Source organism: Thamnophis sirtalis, unplaced genomic scaffold, assembly GCF_051295495.1.
Source record: "Thamnophis sirtalis isolate CommonGarterSnake01/CBP01778 unplaced genomic scaffold, rThaSir2_p1.2 scaffold_3, whole genome shotgun sequence".
NCBI classification, from domain to species: Eukaryota; Metazoa; Chordata; class Lepidosauria; order Squamata; family Natricidae; genus Thamnophis; species Thamnophis sirtalis.
Window position 1 is genome coordinate 159,708,507 of NW_028261383.1, and position 16,573 is coordinate 159,725,079.

A 16,573-nucleotide genomic window follows, 5' to 3' on the forward strand; every position below is an offset into this window, starting at 1 on the left:
ATAAGTCACTTTTTTCACTGGCATTGTAACTTTGAATGGTCACTAAATGAACTGCTGTAAGTCGAGAACTACCTGTAGTGTCTTTACAGTTTCAGATTAAGGTAGCTTCACTACAAATTGCAACACCCAGCCATTAGAAAACCATAGAGCAGTTCTCCATGGTTTTACGCTATGATGCTGAACAGTCCCAATATTCTCTGATATTCTTCGAGCTTCAAATGAAAGCAATCTAAATACTTCTACCTGAATATTTGCCTAATTAAGGACAGGGGCATTTTGCCAATAAATGGGTACGTTTTCAACTGTTTGCCCATTGATTTATGAAGAAGTGGAGATCCCTCTTAATAAAGAAGAGAAGATTGATTAAGATCCCACCAGTAGGCCCACTCTTCCCCAGTCAGATACCTTTTTAAACAGCTGAAATATCATGAGATCACTAAATTTCACTTAGAAAAGATTGTCGACCTTTGATTACTATACTCTGTGTCCCCTCTCCCACCCTTATTTATGATACAAAAAGAGAGACGGGGGCCATCAATTAACTTTTCTTGGTCTCTTTTTTCCCCCCCAGGTGATGGGCGCTATTCCTTGCTGGGCCAGCCGCTGCAGTACAATCTCTCCATTTGCCCCCCACCTCTCTTGCACAACCAGTCCAGCTATACAGCACACCAGGTGAGTGGAGATAGGACTGGAGGCCACAAGAAACATTTCTCAGTTGAGTGGTCAAAATTTGAGAGGGTCTTTTTCCCTTTACGAGATTAGTCATAGACTTTTTTGACATTAGATGAGCCGTGATGGTGCAGCGATTAGAATGCAGTATTGCAGGCTAATTCTGCCGACTGCCAACAGTTCAATTCTCATCAGCTCAAGATTAACTCAGCCTTCCATCCTTCTGAGGTTGGTAAAATGAGGACCCAGATTGTTGGGGGCAATAGGCTGAATCTGTAAACTACTTAGAGAGGGCTGTAAAGCATTGTGAAGCAGTATATAAGTCTAAGTGCTATTGCTAGTGCTATCAACCAGTTTTTCCCAACACAATCCTCTTAAGTGTCAGGTTCCGAAGGGATAATGAAACCAGCCAAACACAGAAATGGTTTGAAATGCAGTTTGTATTCTTCCTTCAGCACGAACTGACCAACAAAGCACTAAGGCAATGAATAAATTGTCAGAGCTGCCACCCTGTGCTTCTCACCACCTTTTATAGCTACATTGGTAATTAAGATAAGCCACACCATGCGCGTGCGCACACCCATTACCTTGTGACCCAGAGCGAAACCACCCGGCAATTAATCATGGATTGTTAGCATGAATTTCTTCAGTTTGTGTAGGTGGGACGGTGAGTCTTGGCAGCTGGCCCAGTCTTCTCCCCCCTGAATGGCAGCTCCAGGCCTCTGAGCTGGCCAGAGCTGACATGCGCCCCACCTACCACGGAGATAGCATCTGGGGAGCTACGGATTACAGTTAGTTAGGAGTTGAAGGACCCCTTTCCCCTGGTTTTGTGGGATGTCTGCGGTGGAATCTCGCTACCAGGTGTGGTGCTTGACAGTCCTTGCTATGAACCCAAGATGCCTCTGACAGGGGATAACCTTTCCATAAAATAAGGTATTGTAACTGTACCCTGTGCCACCTGGAATCCAGTATATCTTGCACTATATAGTGCTGTTCCCCATCTACAGTAACCGGGGTTGGCGGCCCTAGTGGGTCTCAAAGGCCTGGATTGATCGGAGCAGGCTGCAGTGGAAGACTGGATGTGTTTTCCCCAGTAGAGGGGGGAGTCTTAGCTGCACTGTGACTGGGTTAATAACTCGCACGATTGGGAAAGGCCCAATGAATTTGGGCCCAAGTTTCTTATATGGCAATGGCAGACTGAGATATTTAGTGGAGAGGTATAGCCTCTGGTCTACATGGAAAGGTCCTTGCACCTTCCGCCTTTTATCGGCACTATTTTTATATGGGGCAAAAGAGTGACATAACGCATCCCTTACCACTTTCCAAACTTTTTGCATCCAGGCTATTCACTCCTGCAAAGTCGTGTCAGTGTGGCGCGAGAGAGCTATGCACCTTACCCTCTCCTTACCCAGAGGGGGTCTTCAGCTGGTTATGGGCCCGGAGTGATGGGATGTTGGGACCCACCGGCAATACAGGCTACGTTTGACGGTAGCCCGGAACGAGTGCACTCTGAATCGATCAGGACTGTACATTGTCATTGCCTGGTTGCTTCCACCACTACCTGTATCACAAACGGTTTGATAGGCTTTTAATCATGGATTGTTAGCATGAATTTCTTCAGTTTGTGTAGGTGGGGCGGTGAGTCTTGGCAGCTGGCCCAGTATTCTCCCCCCTGAATGGCAGCTCCAGGCCTCTGAGCTGGCCGGAGCTGACATTAAGATTCTTCCCCTTTTTTCAAAAATAGGAAGCAAGCAATCACGCTGCAATCTTTGCTTCCAAGAATTGTTCTGGGATCCACATTGCCCTATAGACCTTCCTCAAAAATAAAAAAAATAAAAAACTTAATAGTTGCGGCACAATATTTTAATATGGACCTGTGACTGCCAATTCCTGCTAGCTCAGGAGATAAAGAGAATGGCTGCTGAGTGCAGTATGTATCTGGCAAATGGGTGCAAACATTCTCTCTCTCTTGGCCTCCACATGCTGTCAAACCTCCTGGTATACTCGTAACAGGACAAAAAGATGATGGGTGTGATTCTGTCAGAACAGAGACAAAAGTAAGTCAAAGGACTTACTTCATGCTGAAAAATGAGTAGATAATACAGAACTTAGATGTTAAATAAGCACAAGTGAAACATTTCCATACATTGTTTTGTAATGTGCTGTGTTTGTGGCTATTAGTGACAATGGTGAAGGCTCGGTAAGACCTTTGTGCCCTTTAAAATTCACCTTCTTTAGTAGCGAGGGTTAAAGTGTGCACAATGCAAAATCTCCCATCCAAGCCTGCTAAATTTCATTTAGCATAATTGCTCCTTCTCAGACTTGGTTTGGTTTGACCCATTGGTGAAAGATTAAACAGTAGCACCGGCTCCTGCAATGAATTCCAGCATAAAAACGTGAAGGATAAGATATTTGTGTATCTGAAGAACAAATTCCTTTTGTTCTTCCATCACAGGCACAAACAGGGATGAAGCATGGCAACCGAAGTAAGAAGCAAGCTCTCAAGTCAGCATCCACAGATCTTGGGACAAGTGATGTAGGTAAGTGACACCTTCCAGTCCCATTATGATAGCTTTCTAGAACTAGAACCTCCCAGCTCCAAGAATTCCTAGTCAGCATGGCCAGATTGAAGCTTCACTTGGAAGGGTAAAATTGATGTAGGCTTATCCTCTGCCAAGATGGCAGGGCCACTTGGTTCGTGATCCGACAAATGCGCGCTAGACATATGCGCGCCGACAAAATAGCATCGATTAAAACGTGACGTCAAATCGCGCCCACAAAAGCGTGACGGCAAAAGCGCGATGACAAGCACAATAAAGGGTTAGGGTTGTTGATGATGCGCATTTGTCAGCGCGCTATTGTCGAAAATCAATTAGCGATTTTGACAGCGCTCATTTGTCCGTCACAGTTTTGTCGGCGCGCATATGTCTATCGCGCATTTGTCGGTGAACCCACTTGGTCATGGGGATCTGTTATCTTACTTATCTTACTTTGACCAGAACTTAGACTCCAAACTCATGAGTGATTATATCTTTGGGTTTGGTAACAATAAACTGGTATTTTATGCAGGAAGTCCTCGACTTACAATGCTTCATTTAGTGACCATTCAAAGTTACAACACACTGGAAAAAAGTGACTTATGACCGTTCACACGTAGGATTGTTGCGGCATTCCCATGGTCATGTGATCAAAATTCAGATCCTTGGCAAGTGATTCATATTTATGACAGTTGTGATATCCCGGGGTCATGTGATCCCCATTTGCGACCTAATAAGCCAAGTCAATGGGGAAGCCAGATTCACTTAATAACTGTGTTACTAACTTAACTGCAGTGATTCACTTAGCAAATGTGGCAAGAAAGGTCATTAAATGGGGCAAAATTCACTTAGCAAACATCTCATTTAGCAACAAAATTTGGGCTCAGTTGTGGTCATAAGTCAAGGAGTACCTGTTCTACACTTTCTGAAGATGTAGATATTTGATTCATTCCACTGCTGATAATTTTTGTTGGGCCTTCTCATCAACAAATCTCCCAGGTGTCCACTCCTAGGTGAATCCTAATAGACTTGCCTGATAGCAACAGCAAATAGCAAAACCATTACTGTCAGTGCCAAGGGGCTAGAAGCTGTTGTATTGCCATCTCACAGTGCTTCAAACATAGTGCCACTATTTCTTCAAGCTTCCTAAAAATACAGGTGTCTAATAGTGTTTCATAATTTTATCTATTTTACACTCCATCTTTTCTCTCTTATCAATACTGGGTTTATAGATATACAGTCTTCCTTTTCCTTTGCAAGTATCTTTTTAAAAAAAGAATAATGCTGACTTTTAAGAAGTTTGCTGTGTGAAACTAACCATTCAGTTTGTTCATTCTTGGAAAATAGTAAGCAAATTTGGTTTGTGCAAGGCAGGCTAAGAAGCCAAAAAAAGGTTCCCATCTCAATCATTGAGGAGGCCCCCTGAAAATTCCCCCATAAACAAATTAGAGCTGTTCCTTTAAGCTGTTCTGTTTGCACTCTCCAATGGAAAATTGCTTGGTGCTATATTTGTTACGTACCTGTTTAATATTAGCAAAGAATCCTCCCTGCTAGGATCCAGCACTCCTACTCACTGGAAACTGGAACTGCTATAATGCTTGCATACTTGAGGCACACACATTCAGATGTGCTGCCAAGCAAATAGTCAGAAGGACTAATTCCCTGAGCACAGAACCCTTCTGAAAAATGATTCAGTGTACATAAAGCTGACTATAGGGAAACATCCTTTTCCCCAACAGAGCCTTATATTTAGGTATATGGAGAAATATAGATTAGATGCAGATAAAAATGTATACCCGTGCCATCATCCTCTCATATTAATTTCAAATTTGGTAGGTTTTTTTTATGAGCAGTCTATGAGAAAGGGATTTTTTTTTGGCGGGGGGGGGGGGAGTATTTCTTTTGTGAATACATTTGGGAAACTGTATTTAAAGTGGGGTGATTAGAAACATCCCACCAAATTACATTTCCCAGAACTGTTTAGGAAGCTGTCACATTTATATAGCCTGCATACTGTCTAAATCCCAGAATTTTCCTATCATTTTTTTCACTAATCTATAACACTATGATTTACCTCTGTAATACAGGTAAGTTCTCAACTTACCACAGTTCCTTTAATGGCCATTCAAAGTTTCAACAGCAGTGAGAAAAAAGATTTTCAATACTAATAACCATTGCAGCTTCCCCATGGTTATGTGATCAAAATTCAGGCACTTGGCAGCTGACTCATATTTATGACGATTGCAGCGTCCTGGGGTCATGTGACCATCTGACAAAGAAAGTCAATGGGGAAGCCAGTTTCACTTAACAGCCATGTTACTAGCTTTGATAAGAAAGGTCGTAAAATGAGGCAAATGTCTCATTTAGCAACAAAAAATGGGGGCTCAATTGTGGTCTTACATAGAGGACTACCTGCAATATATTCTTTGGAAGACTTGTTTTTTTTCCATTTTTTCCCTTTGTTTTTTTTTTTAAATTCAATGTATAGTGCCCTTCAAAACCAGATTTTGCTAGATGGTTTGCTGTACATTTGTAATATCAAACATAATTAAATGATAATTAAGTCATACAATAAAATAAAGAGCAGTTAGATACTTAAAAACATTATTGCAGCATTGAATTTACATAATGATAGATTAAGAGACCCATAAACTATAACTCTCTTTTGCCTGGTACTGAAAAGATAGTTAAAGCTGGCACCAGATGTATCTCAGAAAGGATGCTGAGTCAGAGGGGCTACCCGGGTAATATGAATGGCCATTCACATGCATTTTAGAACATGTTCATGGTATGCTTAGTGTACTGGTAAATAGGAATTCATTACCAATCAGCACCCGGCAGGACTTGATTAGAAACCAACTTGTTCTGCATTGGATCTCATGCTTTCAGATAGAAAACTAGAATGATTTTGTATCGTTTCTGGGGGGGGGGAAACCCCAAAACCTCATTACGTTCTTATGTTTTTCCATGGTTGGCTATCCCTGCTAATGTCTAATACAATGAAACAGATGGAGAGGAAACTGGCTGAGATGTGGAATGGTTTCCCAAAAAAGGGAAGTTGGTGTAGCATTTTTTAGACTTTGCTGAGGGACCAACTCAGTGATAACCAAAGCCTGGTGAAAGCAATTTGATATGTGGAGATACGCATCCTACACTGCCGTGTGTGTGTGTGTTGGGGGGGGGGGGGATTTCATTTAAACAGGTTGCACTTTAGTAGTGTAGTGAAGGAGATCCTCAGCCTTGCTTGCTTGACTTGGGGAACAGGTGTTGATAGTCCCAAAGGAGGTAATAACAGATGATGTTAGTCTTTTGCTTTCAACAGAGTGGGGACTTCTAAAACTAACCTTCCCATGATCCTTAGGTTCTGTTTCCAAAGCCAGTAGCCAAAACCTCTAAAAGGCAGACAAGAATTCAGTTGCTGGGAGAGCATTGGCCTGGGAGAGTTAGGTCTCCAAGTCAGAAGTCTAGAAAATTATTAACTTACGAAAGCTGAAGTCCCCTCATGTTTTGCTTACAGCCTCTTGCTTCCACCCTCCCACCCCCCACTTCCTCAGAGGAGGATACTAATCATATTTCTCTTCCTTCTTCTTTGCTCCGGTTGCCTCTTCCGACAGTGTTGGGCCGTATCTTGGAAGTCACCGACCTGCCCGAAGGAATCACACGTACCGAAGCTGACAAGCTCTTCACCCAGTTAGCCATGTCTGGTGCCAAAATCCAGTGGCTGAAAGAAACTCAGGGGCGTCCTGGGGGCGGGGGCGACAATAACCACGGGACTGCGGAGAACGGCAGGCATTCAGACCTTGCTGCCTTATACACCATCGTGGCCGTCTTCCCCAGCCCTTTGGCAGCCCAAAACGCATCCCTGCATCTGAACAACTCTCTCAACTGCTTCAAGTTGCGTATGGCCAAAAAGAACTACGACCTGCGTGTGCTGGAGCGTGCCAGCTCCCAATAGGGGCAGACAGAGGGGCGGGGAGGGGGAGGGCAACAAGCACATTGGACTGGCCTCTCCAGCCTCACCCCCCCAACAGCCCCTTGACCAGCCTCCTTTAGTTCCACATGCGCCTCCCCGTCTTTCTTCCCTCCCCCCCCCTTTTTTAATTTGGGTGATAGAGGGGGTAATTTCCTGGAGATATTTATATGGACAAAATGAAGAGAAAAAGACATTGATTTGTTTTGTTTTTGTTTTGTTGGGGGGGGCTTCTGTTTTTTTTTAATTATTATTATTTTTGTGTGGAGGAACATGTCCTGCCCTTTGCCCCCTCTCCAGAACACGTGTATATTGTTTTGTTCAGCGTTGTGCCGCGGTACGGAGCCGTATTTAATTGCACATAACAGATGTTGGCTGGGTATATTCACTGTACATTTTATTTAATCTGGGTTTATTATTATTAATATTATTATTTGGTTTTTAAATATAAAAGAATCGTCTGTCACTTTAAAGCTGTTTCCTGCCTACCTCTCTTTCGCAAACTGAATGTTGGGAAACCCATCACAAGCAAGTAGCGTTGACCAATTTTTCATCCCAGGCTTATAACATTAAGAAGCAGAGCCGAAATATTATATTTGGCCTTTTGGGGGTCGAGGTGAGGGAGGGCAGAAGGTAAGGTTAGCTATGACCTTAAAGCAGAGCGTGTTTGAACCTTATGCAGACAGTTTTGTCCAGTGGTTAAGCCACCAGGCTAGAAACTAGCAGAACATGAGTTCAAGTCCCACCTTAGCCATGAAAGCCAGCTGGGTGACTTTGAGACAGTTGTTCTCTCTCAGCCCAACCTGCCTCACAAGGTGGTGGTTGTGGGGAAAATAGGAAGAGAAGGAAGATGTGTTTGGATATGTTCGCCGCCTAGAGTTATTTGTAAAAATAATAAGGTGGGAAACAAATTAAATTAATAGTAATAAAATAAATGTAATAAGTTGGCACCAAACTCTTGAATATCTGAGAAGCAAGTAGTTCGAATCTGCTTTTATCCCTACACAAATGTCAGGTAAGATGCCCTTTGGAGATGCGCCCTTTCCTCCTCCTCCTCCTCACTGCACTTTAATTCAGAAGAATTACAAACAGAATTGCATACAAAAGGGACACAACAGTTAAGATCACAGAGTTTTTACAATGTTTTATTATATAATCCTAATTTGTATTACGTGAAAAAATAACGTACTTGTAAAAGTAGTAAATTTTTTCCCCCGCCTCTTGGCCACAGCAGCAGAGATGTGTGTAAGCGCATTTTGTGTGTGTATGTGTAGCACTAAGTCAACACTCGCTTTGGGTATTTTAGTTTATGTTAGATTTAATTGCCCATTGTATTTTGCCCCCAGAGCCTTAGATGAAAATTTTAGCCTAATACATTAATAAATTACAATTTTAGATTTGCATCAATCATTTACTTTCAGTTGGAATTTACTCTAATCAAAAAACTTCCCCATGATCTTCAAATATGAGTACCCAGACATGTTGTAGGTGTTTTGCTTCTGATATTTAGTTATACAGTTATTTCTTGATTTAATAACTGGTAATTTGGTAATTGCTGAAAGATTATCGATTTTTACAGTCCATTATCTTAACACTGTGAGGAAAAAGAACAATCCTGTTCATATATTCTTTGACTCTACACCTATGCTCCTGTACGCCTGTATTCTTATTAGAGGCACAGCCCAACACTGTTCTATTTGTAGAAGGAAAGCTATAAAATCAGAGTTATGATACACAATATAATTGTAAAGGCCTGGCCTATGCCAAGTTCTCCCCAATTATATAATATTTTTTTTGCTGCTATTTGCATTTAAGCAGCAAAATGGCCTGAATATTATGCAATTGGGGAGAACTTGGCATAGAATAGAATAGAATAGAATAATAGTTGGAAGGTACCTTGGAGGTCTTCTAGTCCATTCCCATGCTCAGGCAGGAAACCCTACACCACTTCAGACAAATGGTTATCCAGCATTTTCTTAAAAACTTTCAGCGTTGAAGCATTCACAACTTCTGGAGGGATGTTCCACTGATTAATTGGTCTATCTGTCAGGAAATTTCTCCTCAGTTCTAGGTTGCTTCTCTCTTTGCTTAGTTTCCACCCATTGCTTCTTGTCCTACCCTCAGATGCCTTGGAGAATAGTTTGACTCCCTCTTCTTTGTGGCAACCCCTGAGATATTGGAACACTGCTATCATATCTCCCCTAGTTTTTCTTTTCATTAAACCAGACATACCCAATTCCTGCAACCGTTTTTCATATATTTTAGCCTCCAGGCCCCTAATCATCTTTGTTACTCTTCACTGTGTTCTTTCTAGAGTCTCAACATCTTTTTTACATCGTAGCGACCAAAACTGAAAGCAGTAGTCCAAGTGTAGATGATGTCCAGACTGGACATCATCCACCAGGCCTTTCCAATGACATCATGTAGCCTGGCCCTGATTTTATGTTGTCTATTTTCAAATTGCCTAATGAAAAAGGAAGCACGGGGTCAAAGTGGTAAAACCTTGCAGAAGCTTTTTCCAATTCAGTTATGCTGGAACTGCAAATCCCAGAATTCTCAGTCATGCTAGCCAGAGGAAGAATTGTGGGATTTGTGGTTTTACAGTAACTTGGAGGAGAAGATGTCAAGGTAACAATGGCTGCTGTAAAAGACAAGAAGAAAGGGTTTTTTTCCCCCCAATAGCAGCTTTCTACAGTTAATCTGTTATCCTTAATTAAGTTAATAACACCTCTGAAATGGATAATTTCTTTTAAAAAAAATGTAAAACCTCTTGGCAAGTATGAAGCATTAGGAAATAAAGTTGTTGTAACAAAGAATTTTTATTCTGAAAAGGCAAAAAGAGTTGCTTGTGGTTTAATAATTGCATGAATTTTTTTCAGCGTGAAGAAGGAAGGCTGAACAAGGGAAGGTGCTACACAAGAATTGCTTTGAAACTCTCCGGCTCTCCACAACAATTTCATATCTAGAATTAGAGGTTACAAAATTTCAACTTGCAAGACTGACATCCAAGCAAGCATCATGTTCCGAATCTTCTCAGTTTAGAAATTACAATACATAAATCCAATATCGTTGAAGAACTACAGTGAAATGGATTCCCAATTGGTACTATGTATATGGTAGCTTTTGTGTAGAATTGTAAGACATCTAGCTCTTGCCTAAATAATGTTTTTGTCTTTCAAAATTCATGGGAGGAATGGAATCAGTCCCTTAATGCAACCAAAACTGTTGCAATTGATTTCCAGGTAAATGATATTTCAGTATCAATCAAACATCAGGCTAAAGAATTCTGTAACTGTTATGTTCAGTTCTGTATTTGCTTTAAGAAAACAAAGCTATACAGGTTCCACTCCACTTACAACAGTTCATCTAGTGACTTCAAAATTACAACAGCAGTGAAAAAAGTGACTTAGGACTGTTTTTCACACTTCCAACTGTTGCCGCATCCCCATGGTCATGTGATCAAAGTTCAGATGCTTGGTAACTGGTGCATATTTATGATGGCTGTAGTTTCCGGGGTTGCGTGATCACCTTTGATGACTTTCTGACAAGCAAATTCAATGGGGAAGCCAGGTTCACTTAGCAGCCATGTTACTTACCTTAACAACAATGTGGCAAGAAAAGTCCTCAAATGAGGCAAAACTCACTTAACAAGTGCATCACTTAGCAACATAAATGTTGGGTTCAATTGTGGTTGTAAGTTGAGGACTACCTGTATTGTATTCCAATTTTTTTTTAATTGACTTTTAGCATAACTTGTTTGGTTCCACCTGGTCTTGAGGTAGAACATTTTAAAAATATACTGTATATTGACCATTGGAACTTCTCCATATCTCTCTTGCTGTAGAACCTAAAAGTTGAGTTCATAGATTAAATGAAGTACTATTGCACTTACCCTTCTTTTCCCTGACTTACTGATTTACAGCAATTACAAATTGAATGGCTTAGCATAATATGTGAAGACAGCTCTTTAATTGTTCTCTAGATGCAGGACATTAACAGTCATGAGTCCCTCTGTGTCTACTTTGGACTCCTGATTGACTGTGGGGGAAAATGTGGTGAGACCCCAATTCTTTCTGCACACTAGGCTGTTAGCCCAATTAGGTTGGTTCATCCCACTTTAAGGAGGGGCTTTTATTCCTAAGGAGTATCCTAATTTTTTTTTTTTCCCTTACATTATTAGGAGGAAATACTCACTTGAGAATTGACATTTTGAGAGTGTTGTCTTAATAGAAATGGCCTAGGGATTATTCATCCTTGATTTGGTGCAAGACATCAACTCAGCCTGGTTTACCAACAAATGCGTGCCTGACAAATGCGCGCCGACAAAACCACCACGACAAAACGGTGACATTGAATGCGCGCCCACTAAAGTGTGTCAACAAATGCGCGCCGACAAAAGCGCGCCATCGCAAACAACGGTAACAACGTTAACAACCCTAAACCTAATCCTAACCTAAAAATGCTAATCGCGGTTTTGTGGCCGCGGTTTTGTCAGCGCGCTTTAGTGGGCGCGCTTTCAACGTCACCGTTTTGTCCCGCCGGTTTTGTCAGTGTGCATTTGTCAGGTCACGCTCAGCCTTCGGGTTGGCCATCAAAAGTATACCGCACATTTAAAAGTTGTAATTTACAGCGCACTCAATAGCAATATAGCAATAGCAGTAGACTTATATACCGCTTCATAGGCCTTTCAGGCCTCTCTAAGCGGTTTACAGAGAGTCAGCATATTGCCCCCAACAATCTGGGTCCTCATTTTACCCACCTCGGAAGGATGGAAGTCTGAGTCAACCCTGAGCCGGTGAGATTTGAACCGCTGACCTGCTGATCTAGCAGTAGCCTGCAGTGCTGCATTTAACCACTGCGCCACCTTGGCTCAAGAACGTACATGTCCTCAAAAGTAATATCAAGCCCCATGCAGGTGGGCAAAAGCAAGAAAGGTAAGATTTATGCAAAATTGAGATATATACTAGTAAATATCAGTATAATTCAGAATCTTAGTGCAGGAGGAATTTCCTTCAATTAGTTATTAGTGAATTCATTAAGGTCCCTTCAAGCCTGCTATGCTACTTCATCATGGAAGGCGTGTTTGAAAAAGGGAAGTGTGAAGGAAGAATGGTAAGGGCAGATGTCAACAATATACACATCCATTAGGGTTACCCAAGGTCTGAAGGTCATCTCAGCTGTTTGATTAAAAGCCAGCACCTACATTTTAGCATATTGATATTGCAGCAGCAGTAGCAGAAGATTCTGGAGGTGGAGGTGGATGATTATTTTAGTGACACCAAGGGCAGAAATCACTATAAATCTCTGTTTTAACCAAGAAAACTACATAGATGAGATAAGATTAAAACGAATAACAATGTACCAGATAATGGGTTCCCCAGATTGGATGACACTCAAAATGCTATTGAAGAACAACTAAGGACGTTTCTAATTCTAAAGATGTTGTGACATGGCTTTATGCCTTGGGGCATCTAATTGCTGGTGTCATCAGGAAAAGAAAATCAGAGTAGAAACATGAACTGTCAGAAGTAAGAGCTCACCACAGTGAGAAAGCTAACCACAGTGAAAGATGAAAAGGGTCAACTACATGTTGACATCTTAGGCATCAGCAAATCAAAATGGACTTAAATCGGACACTTTCAGTCTGAGGATTATGCTGTTTATTGTTATAACCAGTTGTGCCCAACTCTTGGTGATTTTATAGGCAAGTGCTCTCCATGCCACCCTGTCAAGAATAGTTTCTTTCAGTTGTTGGATGTTCATCTTTGAATCAGTTTTGATGGTATTTGTTACTCAGACATAAAAGCAGTGTTTTATTCCAAGGGAAGATCTAGCAAATGCAGTTTTTGGGCAAAATGCATCCAATGGCCTAATAAAAGTTAGACTTCGTAGACACCCTTTTAATACAATGATTATCCAACTTTATGATCTAATCACCGAGGAAGAGGAAGTTGAAGAAGGTTATAGTTAAGTTTACTCTGAAATCAACAGAACCTGCAAGCAAAATGCACTGGTCGTGGTGGAGATTGGAATACCAAAACTGGAAATATTAAGGAAGAAGATATTGTTGAATTCTATGGCTTGGATAACCGAAATGAAGCAAAACAACTTATCAATGTCCATCAGTTCAGTGAATGTCTTCATTGCCAACAACCAAATAACCAAAATGATGCCTATGTATATGAACATCATCAGAAGGTACACAGAAATCAGATTGATTAAATCATTGGTACAAGAGGTAGAATTTCTGTTATAGCAGCATGCCGCGGTCAGAGGCTGAGACTGGAGCAGATGATGAAGTGTTCATTACAAGTTACAAGTCAAGTAAAAGAGGAAGGAAAAAGCCTTCCAGTTTCCACTACATGATCTTGAGCTTATACTTACCATTTTCAAAAAGAACATCAGGAATTAATGTCCTAAGCCTAATCAAAGGAACCAGAGGAACTATGGAATGAAATGAAAAAAAGGGATGAATATGAAAAGAGAGTTCCAAAAACCAAGAAATGAAAGAAAGCAAACTGGATGCAGGGAAATGGCAGAAATTATCAATTAGAGAAATCAAAGACAAATCTCAGGAAGGATCATAAATAATTTCAGAGAACTGTCAGAAGAGTAAAGAAGCAGTATTACAACACCTGATAAGAATAGGAAATATGCTTTTCCATGGTGGTTTCTCCCCTGTGAGACACTCTGTCCTCTGAAATTTGAGAGGTTTCTATCCTCACTATCCTTCTGTAAAGCTTTGAAGATCTTGGATGAGATTGAAAAATTGCACATTAGAAGTTTGAATTAACATTAAGTCTTTGTTAATTTTAATGCTTTCGTGTGTTTGGTTTTATATGTTTTATGTTATATAACTTCTCATTGGAAGTTTCCCAGAGTTGGTTAGAAGACAGGAAGCTATATACATATTTTAAATAAAACAAATATCATTAGAACCGTCATTAAAAAGGCACAACAAAGAATGTTCTTCCTGCACTGACTCAGAAAGCACAGACTGCCTAAGGATCTACTGATACAGTTCTACAGAGGGACTATTGAGTTTGTCATTTGTCTGACTGTCTGGTTTGGTACAGCCACCACACAGGACAGGCATGAACATCAACAGATAGATAGGACTGCAGAAAAAAAAAATTGGAACCAGCCTGTCTTCCGTTGAAGACCTGTATACTGCATGAGCTAGAAAGAGGGCTGAGAAAATACCTACAGACCCCTCATATCCTGGACATAAACTGTTTTAACTTCTTCCCTCAGGATGTTGCTACAGGGCATTGGATGCCAAAACAATTAAACATGAAGACAGGTTTTTACTCCTATACCATCACTCTGCTAAACCCATAATTCCCAACAGCACTGTCTATGGCGGAAGAGATTTAACCATGTAGCAGGACAGTAGTCCTATTCTTCGTTTTGTTGCTGTATGTATACTGAAAGCTTATGCATCAGAAACAAATTCCTTGTCCGTACATTCACACTTGGCCGATAAAGAATATTTCCTATTCCCTGTTCATTCCATTCCATTCTGTTCTATTCTATTCATCAGAGAAGAATTCATATAATGAAATAGTGGGGGAGAGATGTAGGATAGAGAACTGATTCACTGGCAGTCAGACCAGCTGTGGGCAGAATTCATGGGGGGGAAAACTCTCCAATGGCCAAGATCCTTGCCTACTTTGAGGAAAGCTGGTGCCAAAGAATGAGATACCCCAGGAAGCAGACCAAAAAAAAGAGAGACCAAAAGGAAGGCATCCACTCTAGCAGTGTTGGACATGGAGAGCCAACCATGGCCCATATAAATAATCCAGCCAGAATCAGGCTCCTTCATAAAGAGGTCTACAACTAATTGCAGGAGTGGAAAATCCCTGCATATTTAACTACCAACAAGAAATGGCCATAAGTGGCTTTTTTTTAATTGAAAAGACATTTAGGATAATAATTACATATAAAACAAAGCCAATGAAAAGTTAATAGTAAATCTTAACACACAAGCTAGTAACTATAACAATAATATAATAACAGTAATTATAGTAGTATGACCAAGAGTAAAGAAAAAGAGCTGTAACTAAATTTCTATTTACATTGGCCTATTTACAATTTTCCCCTTACTATAGTCATAGTTTTATACATCTTTATTTTCCATACTAACATTTACTGACATACGTAAACTTATTTTCCCTTTCATTTCTACCTCTTGTCTATCCATTCATAAAATTTATTCCATGCCTGATAATATTTTGAGTCTTCTTTATTCTTTAATTTTTAAGGTTAATCTATCCATTTTGGCACAATCCCAAATTTTCCTAATTATATCCTCATCCGATGGCTGTGTGTTTGTTTATACAATGTACATAGCCACTGATTACATGAAAGGGACTGGGGGGGGGGGGAAGCATGCAAATAAAATAACAGGAAGAAGCCTTAAGCCCCACCTTCCAACTAGGAGGTTTGGGGGGAACATTTTTTTCTTCTTTATTGGGTCCATTTTTAGTGACCGGGGAAAAATCTTTAACTGGCACTCCCAACTATTTCCTACCATTATGAGTTTGGAAATTCACTGAAACTAGTGTGAATCCTGGAATTGACAGCCTAGTTAAGAAAATTACCCACACTTTTCTTCTAATGGCAAGAAAACAGAGGCAAACACTCTGCAGCACTGCCCCATTCTTGTATTAAATCTCCCATTTGTGCTGTAAATAGCAATCTGTGTAGTACTTCACAAAATAATATTTAGTCTTGATGGGCTATTAAATTAATGAACACTCTTGAGAGGCCAGATGCATTCAGTTCCTTGCTTCAGGTCAGCCTTGCAAAAGCTAGGACCTTCCAGATTTATTTGATTTCAGCTCCAATGACCTCTAGTTGATCTCTGAATGGATAACTACTTTTTCTGCTATAAGCTTCTTATGGACACCATTTTCATAGATTTGAATATAACTTGAAATGAGAGGCATGAGCAATAGGCCAAATTTGTTGGAGGAAAAAAATGTATATCAGTCCTCTGGTCTAATTTCTTTATTAATTTATTTGATTTCTCTTCTACCTTTTATTCAGCTCAAAGGAGTATATTTTTATATTTCTGCTTTCCCTTCTAACAACAACCCTGTAAAGGAGCCTGACTGTACATTTATTTATTTATTGTTTATCCTGCCCAAGCACTACTTCCTTCCATTTCCCTCACAACGAGCATCCTGAGAGGGAGGTGAAGGCTGAGTAAGTGGCCAAAAATCACCCAGTGAGCCTTGGTAGCCCAGGGTGGGCTAGAACCCAGCTCTCCTTTGGGCCAGTCGATTACTTAACCATGAAATTAACAAACCAAATCAGCTTGCTTTTCAAGAGAAGCTGGGATTTCTGCTGTCATACCTTGAATCCAACATGTAAACCTAGAGGCAATTTGCCC

At 40.6% G+C, this 16,573-nt stretch overlaps 1 protein-coding gene across 9 annotated transcripts in view; it reads left to right on the forward strand.

Annotated features, from left to right (window-relative positions):
- The window catches only part of R3HDM2 (R3H domain containing 2), a 181,385-nt gene extending 170,318 nt beyond the window's left edge, over positions 1 to 11,067 (forward strand). For all 9 annotated transcript variants that reach the window (XM_087710600.1, XM_087710602.1, XM_087710607.1 and 6 more), the window contains 3 exons: positions 572 to 672; positions 3,125 to 3,209; positions 6,821 to 11,067. In XM_087710600.1, coding sequence (XP_087566726.1) covers positions 572 to 672; positions 3,125 to 3,209; positions 6,821 to 7,161 — 527 coding nt within the window. In that variant the 3' untranslated portion in view covers positions 7,162 to 11,067. The remainder of the gene's footprint in view (positions 1 to 571; positions 673 to 3,124; positions 3,210 to 6,820) is intronic.
- The last annotated feature ends 5,506 nt before the right edge of the window (positions 11,068 to 16,573 follow it).